Source organism: Micropterus salmoides, unplaced genomic scaffold (genome assembly GCF_014851395.1).
Source record: "Micropterus salmoides isolate LMB-PRFRI ecotype aquatic unplaced genomic scaffold, ASM1485139v1 Ms_hic_scaffold_15, whole genome shotgun sequence".
Lineage (NCBI taxonomy): Eukaryota > Metazoa > Chordata > Actinopteri > Centrarchiformes > Centrarchidae > Micropterus > Micropterus salmoides.
The window spans coordinates 20,142,051-20,159,381 of record NW_024040596.1 but is presented as its reverse complement, the minus strand read 5'-3'; the positions used below and the strand labels follow the sequence as shown (position 1 = coordinate 20,159,381).

Below are 17,331 nucleotides of genomic sequence, written 5' to 3'. Positions count from 1 at the left end.
TCCAGTCGAAACCCATGTCTCTGAATCTTATTAACTGTGGGGAACCTGTGGGAACTGTTAATAGATATTTGGGGGTTTGAACCCCTCACTATTTGCCTCGGTTACAATTATTATAAAAAATCATTTTGAGAGTGTCAGTTTAGGTAGTTATGTCCATCAGATTTCATAAAATTTATTTTTGTCTTCAAAACAAACAATATGTAAACAAGCTAACATAAGGCTAGTTTGGTTAGCTTAGTTAGCCATGCAACAGTTAGCTACACCTCGCAGTTAATGGTTGTAAATATTTTGTAACAACTAATCAAGATGTTTGTGTGGGTGTACCTGTTTTATTTTACTACATCTCCTAACCCTTACATTAATGCTTCTGTAATAATGAGGCCGTTGAGGGAAATTTACTCTACTAAAAAATTACACATGGCAGGTATTTAATTTAGACTCAGTTTATGAACCTAAGTTTGAATATTCATTGACTTCTCAAATGAAGAAATGATTCATATTCCTCCACCAGAAATATATTCCTCACAGTATGGAGAAGAGCATTGATATTGACATTTTGGGAGAAGATAAATAATTAGAATTAATTGATTATAGGCTAGGCCTATTTTATTTTAATCCAACTATGTGAAACATTTAGATAACCTACTTTCTTTTTAGTGTCTGGGATGGGGGATAGTGTTATATTGTAACATTAACATAGGCCCATCTGGCTCATGTATTCCAGTTTTGTATTTCTTCCCTACTTAAGCCTATTGTTTTTTTTTCAAAGTATTTTTAAAGGGGGTTGAAAAGTGTCACAAAATACTGATTATAAAATTGTTAAAAGAAACATGCCTACATAAAAGATGGGGGAAACGTAAATACTAGGCTATTTGTAGCGTACATTGAGAGTGCCCATAATAAATACTTCCTCAGCAGTGGTGTGATGGGAGTTTAACTCCAAGCTGCTGACCAATGAGATGGAGGCTGTGCTATCGTCCCAGTAGCAGCAGCATCAGTGTGTGTATCATGGTGTGTATCTAAGCGGGAGTGTGTGTGCCTGTGTAGTAGCTTTAAACGCGTGAATCTGGACGCCCTCTCTGAATTGAATAGGACCCTCTGCAGACAGGCCGTGCTTTACAGTCCTCTCAATGTGTTTTTTACCAAATGGAAGCAGAGGTGTTGAACCCCCAGATGATGGCAGACGTCAATGGCAACAACAAAATCACCAACGCGGAGCTGGAGGTGTTAAAGCTCCAGGAATTGGTCCGAAAATTGGAGAAGCAAAACGAACAATTGCGGACTAGAGCGAACGCTGTAAACAATTGCTCCAACGGCCCTCGTATCCAGACCTCGTTGTCGTGTCTGCATGGGGGTACGGCGTGTCCGAGTGATAATTTATCCTGTAAATATGGCATTTTGAGTCCGACTCAGTCGCATCCGTGTGCAACGGGGGAGCCGTTTGCCTATTTTCAGCCGAGCTCGGTGTCTGCTGATGCCGATGGGGGGGACAGCGGCACCGCCGGAGCCACAACTGTTTTGGATGAGGTTGATATTTTGGACCTCAACACCGTGCTTCCTGTCGGAGAGCCCGATAGCTGGTAACTGCTCTGTTTATATCATCCACTTTATTGCATCCACATGCATGTTAATTTACAGAGAAAACAAACAGCGTCCCTTGTGTTTCTATGACCATAACAGATGCTCTCATCTTAGGCCACAGGATTTTCAACTACCCACAGTTTTGTGACATCATGTGTTAAACTACACTGCCATGTATCTCCTCATTGATTGCTCTCCTGGTGGAATAGACTTGCAGGCACTAGCAAACATAGTGACTTTTCACAAGAGGAAAAAGAACAAAAATAAATGACCAAAGCTTTGGACATCCCAGAATGCACTGTGCATGCTGCAAAGATATTCAGAGTAAGACAGCACTGGGATGAAATTAGAAACAATGACCCCCTTCAGCCTGTGATCAAACAGCTCGGCTTTGTGTGTAGTGTTCAGCCCCAGGCTGAACTACTTAGAAGCAGTGTATCTGCTGACTTAGGTAGCTCACACACTGACATGCTGACTACTGAACCGTTGCCAGCTTTATGTGTCTGATGTGATGATGTGGAAGATGTAGCACATATCTGAATGCAGTGTGTGGGCGTATATCCCACTCCATTTAACATAACTAATTGACCTCTAAGTCTGTGTTAACATCATGGCCTAGTTGCCAAATTAAAGGTCAGTTCTGGTTCATGTTCATTCTACTTGAACACAGAGGTGACACATCATTTCTTTTTTTTTTTTTACAAATCAGTTTGATTCATTTTTAGGAATCTATCACTTCAGTGTAGCACACACACACAGTATATGGTTTATTGATTTATTATATAGTGTCATTATATGCAGAAAGAGATTGTTTTACCTTCTTTATTCAGAGGCCAGGTATGTTCCACTGAGCAAGCAGCTGATAAAATGGGAATCCAGTTTCCAGAGGTGATAAACTCCATTTCTTTCATTTTTTCTATCTGCTGAGGCACAAGTCATAAGAGCTGCAACAAACAATTATTTTCAGCAGTCTTTTTATTATTTTCTTGATTAATTGATTCATCATTTGGTGTATAAAATTTCATACAGAGTGAAAATTATGAATTATTAATTCTAATTCCCCAGAGCCCAAGGTGGCTTTTTATCTGACCAACATTCCAAAACCGTAAATCGTTTTAGATTACTGTCATATACGACAAGGAAATGCCGCAAATTCCTTACATTTTAGAAGCAGAAACCAGAGAATATTTGGTAACTTTGGTTGAAAAATTACTAAAATAAATACTCCATTATCCAGATAGTTATTAATTTAATCTTCTGTTAATTGTTTCATCTATTAATTGACTAATACTTTCAGTGCTACAAGTATCTGCCACCCACAATGAGTCACATACTCGCGTATCGTATACATCACTGCACTAAATGAAACGGTGACCACACTGTTGGATTCATAGTTTATGTTGTTGCCAGTAAAATCGCAAGTGAACTTTTATGGTGTATTGGCATTTTATGAAAATCACTCCCTTTACACAGTCACAGGGTTACCTTTGCTGTAAAGTGTCCTTACCTCTCTGGGTATCTCATCTGAGAAATATTGCCACTGTAAAACTCATGCTTCCAGATCTCTAAGATTTACAGTAAGGCGGCCTCTAGCTTTTTTAACCTCTGTTCTCTCTGTAAAGTACCAATATGGGCTATGCTATAAAGGTGTCAGGACTGAACTGTGGCTTGTGCTGTGTGTTCCAGGCTGTATGTGAGTCCTAAAGCCAAGCTGCAGGGTGAGAGCGTCCTCAGCCCTCTCCAGTGGTGCAGGCAGGTACTGGACCACCCAGGGCCCGAGGTGGAGCTGGCTAAGATGACCCTCTGTCACAGACTGGACCAAGGTACAGTGCATTTACCACTCAGATTAACAGCCTTTATCTGCGGCCACATCTGTCTCTCTGGCGGCCGACATGTGATCATAAGCTGTGACACACTTCACCCACAAAATGTCTCCACGTGCAACAGGATTTCAGCAGCAAATTCTGAGCTGTGGGAGTGTTTTTCTGCACTCAGCTCAATCGTTTCCAACCATTTGACCATTTAACATACTGTCTTTAAATTGATGAGTTTTGAAGTACCTCATCCAACTTACCACAGAGTGATTATTTCTATGGTAGCAGAGTTGCAAGGACTTCCATTTACACCCATCGTATCTCCAGGGAACAATTAATCAGTTTAAGGAATTTTCTACTCTGCTGATATAAAAAGGAAGAAATCATGCTGTGCTATTAGATGGCCTTAAACTGTGTTATGTGGAAAGCAGTGTAGAGAGGATTATACAGCTGGGGTATCACCATTACACTGTACCACCAACAAGTGGCTCTACATATACATATTATACTTAGGAAAAGCACAATTCAAGAGAAACAAATTTTCAATTCAAATTTGTGTTTTAGCTTCATATTGAACAGACAGAAAGTGAATGAAAGTGGTGTTCATTTTCTCATCTAACTCTCAGCAAGAAAGAGTATATAATAACTGTATTTCCCAAAATGTTGAACTGTTTCTTAAACATAGGCTAACGCTCAATGACTATGTGGTGGCAAAGTCTAAACTTTAAGCTACTAAGGATACGTAGTGCCACTATGTGTAGATTGGCTAGTAACTGACTGTTCACTGTATGACACAGTGTCGTTCAGTTCCTACTTATAGTATATCGATCACAGCACAAAGGTGACGCCCCATGTACAACTTGAATAAATATTACACTTTGAGTCTTGTCCTGGTTTTGATCATTTCATTTTGATCAACCTAGTAAAACCTTGTTATTCAGCTCCCTGCGTACTTATTTCTTACATTAGGAACACATAACCAGGCTACTAGAAACGGCCTTCATAACCAGGATACTGGTGTGCTACTAAATGACATTTGCTGCTGGACCCAGTTTTAGATTTGGTGCTTTATAGTTTCTACACTTGTGCATGGGGATATGGTTGCCATAGAAACCGTTCTTACATTAACTGGGTTTTTGAAGCAGATTCACCCAGCACTCACTGCTCAAACAGCCTGCATAAGACACTCTTGTACTATTGCATGCATGGGTGTATACTGTGTATGTGCTTGTGTGTGCTTTGATATTAAATTTTAAAAAGAGTCTGAGATCAATTGTATTGATATTATGGATCTTTTGTGTCTAAACTGTGATTCAATCATGCATAATTGTTAGTGTTTTTTTGAATGTTCATTTGTGTGTGTGTACGGTTTAAGGTCCTCTTCTTTCTCTAAAGCTGTATTCAGTAAAGGTTGGCTGTCCTCCTCTGGGTCATGAATACACCCTGTCTCTGAGCTCCAGTAGCTGTTGTTTGTGTAACTTGCTGTGAATGCTAGTTTTATGCAGCAGTGGTTGAGCCTAATTGTGTCAGGAATGCCAAATGCTCCACTTTTTCAGGTGTGTGGCTCTCTGACTACCAATCAGTGGGGCTGAACTCCTTGTTTACACACTCAACACACATTATCTAATGTCAGTCATGTCACCCAAACCCAATTTACTCACTACTAGCCAGCATTAATTAGAAAAAAAGAATAGTGCCATGGTATTCTTCAAGAGTTTATAAGTTGTAACTTATTGCTTTAATTGTAATTTAATAAGGCATTAAAGATCATTAATAGGTATTTTATAAGGACATTATGTCACAACTGTGCAAGCCGATTAACCAGTAACACGAAGAATAGAATCCAAACACAGACTCAGAGGCAGAGCAAGTGCAGTACAATAATTAAAAAATAACATTTTCAGGTTCATACTGTATGTTGGACTAGAAAATGGTTACATGCTTTACATCTATGTTATACATACTTTTATTAAAAGACTGAGCTGGAGAAAAATGATAGGAATTTTTTTCTCATAATATATTTAGACACACTGGGGACAAAAGTGGATTTTGCATAATATGGGACATTTCATGTAGTAAAAATCAAAGTACAAAAGGCATATGGGATGGTGATGCAGACAAAGGTCAAAACCCAGAATGGAGTCCAATATAGGGAGCACGTGGAGGCTGATAATACAAGCATAAAGTCCAACAACTAAGGTAGAAAGTCCAGAAACACTGGAGAAATGGCTGGAACGCTAGACACATGGAAAAAGTTGAACTGGCACTGAGACAAGGGATCACAGAATAAATACACCAGTGGAAGATAATACGACACAGGTAAAGCTAATCAGGGCGGGGCAGACAATCAAAACTTGCGGGAAACACATAAAGGCAGGAAGGAAAGTGACTGAAACAAGAGGATAGGTAATTATTACAAAATAACTAGAAACTAACTAAACTAAAACCCAAACCCATGACACCTGGCAACACAAAATCATACACCTGTGGTTTACTTTTGATCTATAAACTTAAATAAAGTATATGTTATGACAGTTACCATGAAAGTAATACAGCAGGAAGTCAAATTTAAACCGTATAAATGTAACCTCCACAACGCAAAGTAGACCATAGTAGATCTAATTCTGATTTTGGGAATGGGATGTAGCCTACATGCACAATCCCTGCTTATACTAAGATCCTGCAGTTTAGCCCAATAAGCTGCAGGGGTAAGCTAAACCTCGTCTTACTGTATCAGCCTCTTCTGCCCGAGCTGTGACCCAATCATTTAAAACATCAACACTGATCTGTAAAAAGCAGATTAACAGTTGGCCACAGTGTGTTCAAATATAATCAATGTTTTGCACGTGTGTTTGTGTGCATGTGTGTAACATGGTAAAGCAATCAGACTAACATGTCCTTTGCTACAATCTTGTGTCTAGCTAAGCGGAGGCGAGGAGTCTCCTCCGTCCGTCCATACAGCTGCATAGAGGGGCTCTCCACCCTCAGCTGCCCTGTCCTGCCTTACACTAAATCTGCTGCACTAACCGAGTCCCCAGGTAACACAAACATGCATGTAACACCTGCTAACCACAAAAGAGTCAATTTAACTTCTAATGGGCTATTTTGTAGATGTCAAAGTTGCAGGTATATGCTAATGATCAAATCACTGAATCACACTCTAATCTGTTTTGTTGATTAATTGTGTTGACTGGCCTTGAGTAAATTTAATTGTTGTGTAGATCAGACATCTTAAGATAGCTGTAAGGCTGGGCAATATGGCCAAAAATGTTATCGCAATAAAAACATTTCATATCATTCGATATCGATAATTATCACGTTAAATGTCAAATCGTTATTTCTTTCGAGTTTAAAAGCTGATTTTTGCTCCTGACTGAAAATTGAAGAAACCAGATGGTTAATTGTGTGGTTAACATTTGATGCCAAACAGTGGATCACTTAACAAACATTCAAAACTATTATGATAAAAAACAAACAAATATGAATAGTAAATCTTTTTTCAGTCCCTGTTCCTCAACAAAATAAATAGTTTAATTGAAAAGTTAAGGGCTAATTTGTTTGTGATTCAAATGAATTAAACCAAATATTTATTGACGATATATTGAACATTTATTATATTGATATTGAGGAAAATTATATTGCGTTATTTATCATTATTGTTTTATTTCCCAGCCCTAGATGGCTGTAGGTTTGTTTAACATATATCAGGGGACCAAGTAGATTGAGATCACTATTTCATTGAGGTGACCTTTGCAAGAGAAAAAAAGTGCGGCTAATTTTGTTGTAGTTCTGCAACCATTAATTACATGTACATGGTCCCAAGAGAATGCATCCTGAATTCTAATGATTCTTACGTGATTCTCTGATTTTATCAGTCACACTTTGAAACGGCAGATTATAACCAGAGTCTGATCTGTTGGGCTCTGAACAGTGCTGTTTTTCCATTTTCCAAAACATAACAAAATAGCAACATAGCAGAAATATTAGCAGAATGTGCAAATGAAAGCTAATTAGCTTAAATTTAGACATAATAATGTTCATTGCTCAAATAAAAAACAACTCTTTCCTTAAACATAATAGTCATTGCTCTGTTTCGAATCCAAAGTAATAAAAACACCAAGCCAAAAGCATCTGTTGCTTCCAAAAGTCTTTTGGATCTCACTGTATAAACATAACCCAGATTCTTAAAAAACCTGTTACTTGCAGTTTGCAATCAGATTACAACAAATTCCAGGGAAGAGATTATAACCCTCAGACAGATGGAGACAAGCATGAAAATTCAAACGTCAGTGAATGCAGGTTGAGCTTTGGTTTGCATGTTGGGCTAGTTATTCAGTGAATACATTTTCTCTCTCTTTTGCTGTGTTCCTCTCCTTCCAAGCCGCACTGCCATCATCTGGTCAGTCTTTTCTCCAGCCAACTCTCCCACTCAGGGCCAGCTGTAGCCTCAGTGACAGAGCGCCCACCTTCCTATCAAACTCCACTCTCCACAGTAAGACCTCGCTGGCAAAGTATTCTCTGCTCTGTCATTCATTTCTGCTGTTTCATCTCGTGTGAGTCACCATCCATCTGTAATGATTATTTAATGATTATTTGCGCTTAAACACCGCAACTGTTAGGGAACCGTCTTCTCTGTGTGTTTCATAAATACTTCATTTCCCCCCGTTTTTCCTTGGCCGTAGAGAGTGAGATATCTTGGTGAGACAGATGTGGCTCTCATGTGTGCTTTTAGATGTGGGTCGCCGTCATGCAGCTATCAGCCCCCAGTCTTCCGTTGACAGCGAGGTCGGTGTGTCAGAGCTGGAGGAAAACTCCATCTCTATGAGCTACAAACTGCAGGACATGACAGATGTGGAGGTCATGGCTCGACTTCAGGAGGAGAGTGAGTCGACTATCTAAATTTCTTGCAGGTGCTACAGGGGGTGGAGAAAATAAACAGACCCTTCATAAAAGTTTGAAGTAATTAAATCAAATGCTGCTACAATTGACAGTGTCATTTGTCTGGGTTTGGTTATGATTTTTGACTTTGCACTGTTTGACTGTGGTGGAGTCGGATATGGTTTTTGAGGCCGTAATCATCAGATTGGTGATTTGATTCTTGGCTCCTCCCAACAGCATGTCAAAGAGTCCTTGAGCAACACCCTGAACTCCAAACTACACTAAATCTGCTTATGGGAGAATTGTGAGGCATTTTGTAGCGCAACTAACAATTATTTTCATTAATTAATCTGCTATTCATGTTCTCGATTAATTGTTTGTGCAAAATGTTCATTACACGTTCCCAAAACCCATGTTGTCCTTTGAAAATGTCATGTTTTGGATGACAAAACAAAAAAATCGCTCAAATGTGGGTTATGGTCAAGTGCTGTGTTATATCTGATGGGAGGGATTACCTGGTCATATTAGATTGAGTTGATGTGTGTATACGAGTTCAGGATATTTGACACATTTTGACATATATTTGGCATATAAAAAGACATAACAAAGACATACTATTAGAACTTGGAATTTTTTTTATTGCACCGTGCCTTTAAATAATTTTGCTTATTTGGACTCTAATTTGGACTACTTTTCCAAGGGGTGTTAACATAATTTTTATATTAAAATTCACAGATGCCTCGTAATGAAAACACATTATTTGTACTTTCTCTATACTATTTCGTTTAGACCAGAGATAATACAGGTTAATGACATCAAACCATATTATAAAACACTAATGCAAAGCCTTCTGAAGAGACTGAAATGGATTACTCTGATTTTGTTTACACATATACAAAGAAAACTTGAATAAGTGCTATAAACCCTCAGAGAGACTCAAGCAGGGCACTCTCCAGTTATTTTGAGTAGAATAATTGTGGAATTGGTGATGGTAGGAGTACTGTTCATGAAAATATGAGGGAAGGGTGCTGTTCAAAGAACTGTATACAAGTAATATAACAATAAAATTAACTCTAAAACTAAGATAAATGTATGACCTTTGAACATTTGACCTTCAGGGGCAGTTATATTTTGATGTGCTGTTGTGTTGTTAAATTATGCAGGAGTTTAAAATGTTTTTCCCGTATCCATCTGGTCTACTGATTCATTAACTGAATAATGGATTAGGAGCCCCTCTAGAAGGAAATGTATGATATACTATATGAGGTCGGGTTCATGTTTTCTACAGATAAAAGCATTGATCTGTCACCCTGTAGGTCTCCGACAGGACTATGCCTCTACCTCAGCCACAGCCTGCCGTCGCAGCTCCAGCTTCTCATTACACTCCCTCAGGCGCAGTGAGATGGATCTGGAGGAGGAGGATGAGGAGGAGGACGAGGGGTATGACCAGCTCCCTCCTCCCCAACCTCGACTGTTCCGCACAGGGTCTATGCAGCGGGGCACCCTGCCCCACTCTCACACCTTCTCCAGTATCAGAGACTGCAGACGCAGCTCAGCTACCCCTCAGTTTTCACTCAGTGGACTCTCACAGTACTCTGGACCCTCCAGCCTGACCATGGAAACACACACAGCATACAGGAATAGCACAGGTGAGTTTTTAATGAATTTGAATGCCCCCAATTCAGACTGAAAGCATCTTTACAGAATAACTCACATTCAAGACATCCCTAATTTTCTCACCAGACGATATCTGTGTGTGCCAAGAAGGATTTAAAGAGTGCTCTTGGTTACAGGATTTAATCCCATGCTTAGTTAGGGTCAGTATGTCAGTGTACTCTGTTCTATCAGTCGCATTGATGTAAGAGTCTAAAACAGAGTGGACTGTCAGAGTGAGGAGCTTATTTGAATTTTCCAAACTCAATTTTATGCCGCTCTCCTGTCTGTACAGTAAATAAATATGAAGCTACCACCAGCAGCCAGTTATTTTATTATGCTTAGCATAGCATAAAGACTGCAAACAGAGGGAAGCAACTAACCCGGCTCTGTCCAAAGGTAACAAAATCCGACTACCAGCACCTCCAAATCTCACTACTTAACACGTTATATCTTGTTAGTTTAATTTTTACAATAAACTAACTGTAAAAATACCAAGTTGTGGTTTTACATGAGATTATGTGCAGGATTACTTCATGGTCAGAAGCAGTGACTTTTGTATTCCCCAAAATGTAAAACTATTACTTTAATGTTGGATATGAAAACCTCGTATTGGAGTCGACACCTACAAAACCTGATCTGGTTTGTTCATATGATTGCGTAGACAAGCTACGGAGAAGCATGCCCAACCTGATCCGAGCTCCCAGCATGCCCAGTGTTCCCAGTATTCCATGCCTGGCTTCCCCTGTCAACCCATCCTCCCACGGCCCCTCTTCCTTGCCAGCAATATCCTCCCTACGGAGCAGCCAGAGCTTTGACTCATCCAGTGGGCTTGCACGACTCCAGTCCTCCAGTAAGACTCTTTTCCTCAAGTCTATGAGCAAATCAGCCATACACTGCTCATTATATTGACTTTTTTCTGAAGGCATTGCAATTCTGTCACTGATGTTAGACTTACTTTAATCTAAGTGTTCTCTTGCTGTGTTTCAGTTCCTTCCCCCGGCCAGCTCAGCCAGCGAGTCCAGAGTGTGGGGAACTTTCCCACCACTCCCCGACATCCACTGAAAGCCACAGCCTATGTAAGCCCCACAGTACAGCAGGGCCCCACCTCCACCTCCCTGTCCACCTCTACCAGTCTACACTCCATCCCCAGCAATGCAGCACTGCCTCAGCCCCTCAAACCCAGCGGCAGTTTGGTACCTCAGCCCCTAAAAGCCAGCGCCAATCAGTCGGCTGTCCTTCGCAGTGCCCTTCCTCGCCCAGCCTCTTTTGTAGGGACAAGTGGAGTTCCACGATCAAGCAAAATCACACAACCCACACGCAGGTAAGGACAGATATACTGACTAAGTGAACTTAATGTAACAGATTGTGTCCATCTGTTTGACTTATCTCAGTCTATTCTGTAAAAGACCTTTGAAACTGGGTTTGGAGCTGTGTCCCAAATCCATATTTCATACTAATTTTAAGCATGTTTTGAGTACGCTGTGTGTTGAGACTGTAAAAGTGACAAGATAAAGTACATTCAAAACAGTCAAAAAAAACTTGATTTTCACATGTACCGTTCTTCCACAGTGCAATGTGTAAGAGAAATCGAGGACCTACTCAGCTGGAAAAATACAAAATTTGTGTGGGTTCCAGGAACACCTTGCAAAACAAAAAAAGTTTGCTTGACGTCCAACATTACAAATTGTATCATTACTTGTTAGTAAGTAAAGGGTTCAGATATGTTAAATGTTTTTTTGTATAGTAACGGCATAAACAGTTTACTATAAAGATTAATATGTAGTACATTCTGTGTTATTTGATGATGAATCACTTAATCGATTAGTTGATCAAAAGAAAAACTATTTTGATAATTGTTTAAGTCCATTTTTAAGCAATGATGCCAAACATTTGATTGTTCCAGGTTCTCATATGTGAGAATTTGCTTGGTCTTGGTCTCTTATATCATAGTAAATCACCTAAGGGGTTCTGAGCTATGGGTCGAACAAAACAAGGCATTTCATGATGTGCTCTAGGATATTGAGACGGGCATTTTTCATTGTTTTCTGATGCTTTATAGAGCAAACCATGATGAACTGCTAAAGTTAATAATCATTAGTTGCAGCCCTCTACTCTATACAGTAAGTGAGTAGAATGAAAGTGGGACACAGCATAGGTGTTTAAACAATTACAGTGATTGTCCTGAGGGAGGTGCTAAAGTTATAGTCAAACTTTTAAGCTAAATCAGTTTGTTTATGATACTTGAGTGGATGATTTGTCTTTTTAGTTAATTTATTAATTTGATTCATTTAGGTATTTAATCGACTTGTTTCTTTCTGTCTGCAGTTTGCTGACTCCTCCAAAGAGCCTGGCTGCCCTGAGTGCCCTGAGGGATGGGAGCTGGAAAGATGGCTGCTACTGAACCCAAATGATCTGAAGCTCAAGAGGTGCACAGGGTAACACTGCATGGGACCCAACTACAAATTTAAAACTTTGCTGTCAGGAGGGCCTGGGACCCAAGTGAGAGTGACTGTTAACATTTCTAAAAGGCACTACTCTTTCACTGAAGGACAAAGTAGAGACTGAGAACTGTATGGGTCCAGCAGGCTGGATCTTTACCTTACTACCTGCTGAAACACTGACTGACACACTATGAAACAACCTGGCAATATTCTGTTAATCAGTTGTTAAATGTGAACTGGATCTTCTTTGAGATTTTTTGATTTGTCATTGTGGATAATTAAGGGGACCTATTATGGTAATTTTCAGCTCTGTATTTTTCTGGATTAGCTTTGCGTGATTCACAGTTCAAATAAAATCCTTTATCTTACTGTATATTGGGCCTTTGTACAGCTCCTCAGAGCAGATGATCATATAAGGACATCTGTGCCGATCTGAGCATACGATCGTCAGTGCAGTCTAAAGCCTGAACTTTTTGCTCACAGGGATTACTTTTACATACATTTACCTCATGAAACTTTGGCCATGTTTAATATGAAAATCTGACATTTTGAAAATATAACAGAAAATAAGGGAAAGCATAACAGGTCCACTCTAAAGGTGCAATGTGTAAGAATTTAACATAAAAAATTAACATAATCAGATGAATTAGAAGAAATAACAGTTATGACGTTATGTCAAAGTCGTCTATATATAGGGTGACAGACACATTTACTGAAGTTAGCATGCTAACCAGTTAGCCCCGGCCTGTCCTGTCTCGTAATACCACTTTGTATCTCAAGAGGCGATAGTCCAATAGTATCGCTCAGGCCTCCACCTGTAGTTTCAGCTAGATACTGTATGGACGAGTGGAGAGTTCGCTACGTTAAACAAGGTCTCTTAGCTTTTTTAGTCTAATAAATAAACAAACAAAATAAACCCACTCAAATGTCAAGAAAGGAAAGATTCTTATGCAGATTTTCATCGTCAAACACATTCTGAATTCGAGTCACCTAAAACTGTCTTGTTTAGTATTTACACTGGTCCAATATTCTGGCTCTACACTCTCTCGCTGCCTCTCTAATGCCCAACCTGTAACCACCTCGGTAATGTATTCTGTTGTCAGACTGGCCTCTGTCAGTCGCGGAGGCTGTGTTCAGTCCTGGTCCGGTCATGAAAGCCCGGTTCTGTTGCCCCCTCCGGTTCTAGTGCCCAGTATGGTCTCATTCAGCTAATGGGACCGATAAGTTAGCCGCTTGGCTAACTGAGCTAATAGCAGTTATGACCTGACATGTGATATGCTGCCCCCTATGTTTTTGGTGGATAAAATGAGGGGGACAGTAGTCTAAATTTTTACACATTGCAACTTTAAGGCTTTCATTCAAAAGAATGAGCATTTCTCTCCAGTTGAAAGGTTAGAAAAAATAGCCCATGCTTTTGTACATGCTTTTAATGATTTCATATGAATAATTTTGCAATTATCCATTTTTGTCAGACTGTGGTGTCACATATGAAGTTGAACCTGGAATTTTCTTAAATCCTGTGCCTGTTAAAAAGTAGTGTAATTCATGTCAGTTATATTTATTGGCTAGACCTCGCAGCACTTTTAATCAGAATTATGATTAACACATTAAAATAAATGATCTTCATTGTTTTTATAAGTACAGTATGACATTCGTTAAAGTAAGAGTACGCACATTATTATTTGGCTACTTTCTTTTCATATATGTTTACATAAGAGCTGAGATATTTAATGTTCTTTGATAAACATACTCGCTGCAGTGGTATTGCACATAGAGTCCTGATGCTTTTTATGGATGACGAGAATTTAATGAGGAGGTGAATTTTTAAAGTGAATAAAAGCCTTTCAAAAAATGTTTCATATTTTTACAGTCTTTACTGAATATAGTTCCCTTTCTGGTTTAAAGTGTCAAGAAAATTAATTTCTCAAATTCACGCCAATGATCAACTACAGATGGCATTGCTGGTCCACTGAGCACACAGCAAGCTGACAATGTGTAAAAATATATGTCAGTAATTGATGCACATTTTGAGTGAGTAAGTGAGTGACATATTTATTTATGTAAAAAGTAACGATGGTGAAAACAGTGATGTTTTAAAAAAGCATTGCTGTAACTGTCAAGAAATGAGCTTAATTTTACTTCTAAAAACAGAACATTGGTCACTGCTCAATTGTAGTCCTGAAAGACCATCCACTAAATTTCCCAAGGCATGTAAAACAATTAAGGCAGTGGTGGCCTAAAGTTGATGTGCCTTGAGCAAAAAAAAATATACAAAAGATACAAAACAACATGAATCATCTCCCACAACCTGCAAATATACAACTCCATGCAAACAAGTCCAATTACTGATAAGCCATACTGAGTTCTCTAAAATATAATGGTGAGGATTTGACTCTAATTTTAGCACAGTACACTTGTTTACCTGGTAGCAGGGGAGGTCTGTTAGCTCCGCTGGGGACCATGGAGCCAAAGTGACTAATGTTTAACAGATTAGTATGTTGATGATGAATCTCCCCAGTAACACTCAAACCATGCTCATTTTTGACACGCTGTACCTAAGGGTAAGTGAATTCAATTTCTGCCTGCTATTTTGGATTTTACACTGTAAATGTATGTTTATTATCTAGCAATTGCTTATGTCTGTACAGAGAAATGTTTTTCACAAGATCTTTGTTAAATTAGGTTTGTGAAGACAAATACCTAGAGTGTGACTTGCATTGCTGATCTTTTGGAATTTGAGATAATGCCCAACAAAGCCCAAGAGGTATGTGTAATTTCTTTTCATTTTTACTTCCATGTATCTTAAATCAGCAAAGACATTTCATTGACATTCATTGACACCGTCACTGAAGGTAATGAATCCTTTTTAAATCCCTTTATCTTTAGGTGAGTTTGCATGTCTTTTTTTTTTTTTTTAGGATGCTGTAATTAACTTGAAGACATTGCAGGAGATTTCCATGCAGCTTGGTTTTGAGTGGACAGTTTTGGCGTATGAGCTTGGCTTCAACAGAACTGAAATAGGGCGGTTCCACAGCAAATCTACAGAGAAGAGTGTCCAGGCTAAGACCATGTTGGAAAGCTGGTACAATGTGTGTGTATGTGCATGTGTGTGATGTTGTCACGCTCAGTGTGTATATTAAAGTGTCATTATACTTACATAATACTTCAACATGGCGCATACAGCGGTTTGAAATTTTACCTTTCAAACCAACAACAATGGATCATTTCAAACAACTGCATGCTTTATATATTCAAATAAATGCTCAGTTAGTAGTTTAGTAATTTATTTGGGTTTTCCTACGGTTTACTGGGCTTTGGCTCTTTGACTTTTGGGTCTCACTCTGATACGACTCTATTGCACTATATCTATCTATATCATGCACTATGTTTCTCAAGTGATTCTCAGATGTCCGTCTTTATTCACAGGTATGAGAAGTCATGGGATAAACCCAATAAGACCAAGCTGCTGCAAGATGGACTGGAGCGAGCAGGCAGACGGGACCTGGCTGAGAGGCTGCGCTGCCTCCACTGGGGCCACCAGAAGCTGAGCCGCAGGGTTGAGCTGCCCTCCGCCTTCCCCTTCATCATCACAGTTCATAAGACCATCCACAACCAAGATGCACTACGCAGGATCAATGACCTCAGCCGTAGATACACTTAAAGCTGGACAGAAATGCACATAGTCGTGGCCATACCCATACTTCTTATCTGACACTCATAAACTCAGCTGAACACTGTGAGTAATCTGAAATAAATGTACTGAATGTCGCCGAACAAACAAATGTGAAACATGAGCCATGTAATTTCTTCCTTGTAAAATATTAAGGCTTTGCAGTAAAGATGAAGAGCAAATGTTTACACCTGTGTTGAATTTTAATTTGAAAGGAAAAATGAACAGGACAAAACCTAAAGCTATTCCATTTAGAGTGGTGTAAAAAACAAACAAAACAGAAATGCAGTAAATCCTACCATCTAATAAGGTATGATCAGGACATTTTTGATATTTTTCATACATGGCAGATATATATATATATATATATATATATATATATATATATATATGTATATGTGTGTGTGTGTGTGTGTGTGTGTGTATATATATATATATATATATATATATATATATATATAATGTATAATTGTTGATTAATTTAATTTATTGACTAAATACTACAGTGCTATTTAGTATAGAACAACGAGCACATAGGGTTGTGGTCAGTTGGGTTCAACAAGCTCACATTAAATAATCTGATTCACAATCAACTTTATACAATGTCAGTATACAAGATGCCATGAACATGTATTCAGAAAACACTATAGGGAACAATAAACTAAACAAAGATATAAACATACAGCTATATACAGGCGGGAATATGTATGAATAAACACATATAGATATAAACAACAATGGACAACAAACATACAATATATCTGTTCATGGTTGTGCAGTGAATGCTCGAATAATATTATATGGCTAATGTAATAATTACTTTGTTTAGAGAGGTTGATTATGTTCATCTATTTATGGATATACAAGACACTCAAAAAACATGACAATAAAGGGGTATATTGTAGAATGTGTATGTTACAGCGAAGTGTTAGTATTGCCGGGTTACTGTGCAGGAATTGTGTTCAGGCCTCACATGGGTGCTTTGTTCATGATCACGATGTTGTTTGTATGTTTGTTTTTTTAATATATCATATATGCCTACAACGTGGAAAATGGATTAAATAATTAAAGTTTAATATTGGCAATGTTCATCCAGTGATCTTGAGTCCATCCCGGTCAACCAAACTTATATTGACCCAGTTATATGAACCAATCGCAGAGGTGAAGCCGTTCTTAGCAAGGTTGTGTGAGCGAGCAGGGATCCAGAACGGACGCCAGGCAAGAGTGCCTTCAAAGTAAGAGATTAAATGTTTTTCAATTTGGGTTAAAGCACTAATTTTAGCAGTGGAAA

The 17,331-nt window shown here is 38.8% G+C and overlaps 2 protein-coding genes across 3 annotated transcripts; both read left to right on the top strand.

Annotated features, from left to right (window-relative positions):
- The first annotated feature begins 978 nt into the window (after positions 1–978).
- slain1a (SLAIN motif family, member 1a) lies at positions 979–12,741 on the top strand. 2 transcript variants are annotated; one of them, XM_038721236.1, is made up of 9 exons: positions 979–1,580; positions 3,268–3,404; positions 6,317–6,433; positions 7,777–7,887; positions 8,128–8,277; positions 9,590–9,922; positions 10,591–10,779; positions 10,917–11,250; positions 11,499–11,688. In XM_038721236.1, exons 1-9 carry the CDS (start codon positions 1,147–1,149, stop codon positions 11,671–11,673), a joined length of 1,980 nt encoding a protein of 659 aa, XP_038577164.1. In that variant the 5' UTR covers positions 979–1,146; the 3' UTR covers positions 11,674–11,688. The 2 variants fall into 2 exon arrangements, with proteins under 2 accessions (XP_038577164.1, XP_038577165.1); XM_038721237.1 differs by lacking the exon at positions 11,499–11,688 and adding an exon at positions 12,255–12,741 and having other exon boundaries at positions 982–1,580.
- A 2,145-nt stretch (positions 12,742–14,886) lies between these two features.
- On the top strand, positions 14,887–16,228 carry wu:fc50b12 (uncharacterized protein LOC103911624 homolog). The gene is made up of 4 exons (XM_038720332.1): positions 14,887–14,931; positions 15,053–15,134; positions 15,289–15,452; positions 15,797–16,228. The coding sequence occupies exons 2-4, from the start codon at positions 15,114–15,116 to the stop codon at positions 16,029–16,031; spliced, it is 420 nt and encodes a 139-aa protein (XP_038576260.1). The 5' UTR covers positions 14,887–14,931; positions 15,053–15,113; the 3' UTR covers positions 16,032–16,228.
- The last annotated feature ends 1,103 nt before the right edge of the window (positions 16,229–17,331 follow it).

What these genes read in the sequence shown, in the direction of transcription:
- slain1a (XM_038721236.1), top strand. Translation starts at nt 1,147, where the DNA reads ATGGAAGCAGAGGTGTTGAACCCCCAGATGATGGCAGACGTCAATGGC. An exon ending in TGCACTAACCGAGTCCCCAG is followed by an intron (nt 6,434 to 7,776) that starts GTAACACAAACA and finishes TCTCCTTCCAAG; the next exon opens with CCGCACTGCCATCATCTGGT. An exon ending in ATCACACAACCCACACGCAG is followed by an intron (nt 11,251 to 11,498) that starts GTAAGGACAGAT and finishes GTTCTTCCACAG; the next exon opens with TGCAATGTGTAAGAGAAATC.
- wu:fc50b12 (XM_038720332.1), top strand. Translation starts at nt 15,114, where the DNA reads ATGCCCAACAAAGCCCAAGAG. An exon ending in TGCCCAACAAAGCCCAAGAG is followed by an intron (nt 15,135 to 15,288) that starts GTATGTGTAATT and finishes TTTTTTTTTTAG; the next exon opens with GATGCTGTAATTAACTTGAA. An exon ending in AAGACCATGTTGGAAAGCTG is followed by an intron (nt 15,453 to 15,796) that starts GTACAATGTGTG and finishes CTTTATTCACAG; the next exon opens with GTATGAGAAGTCATGGGATA.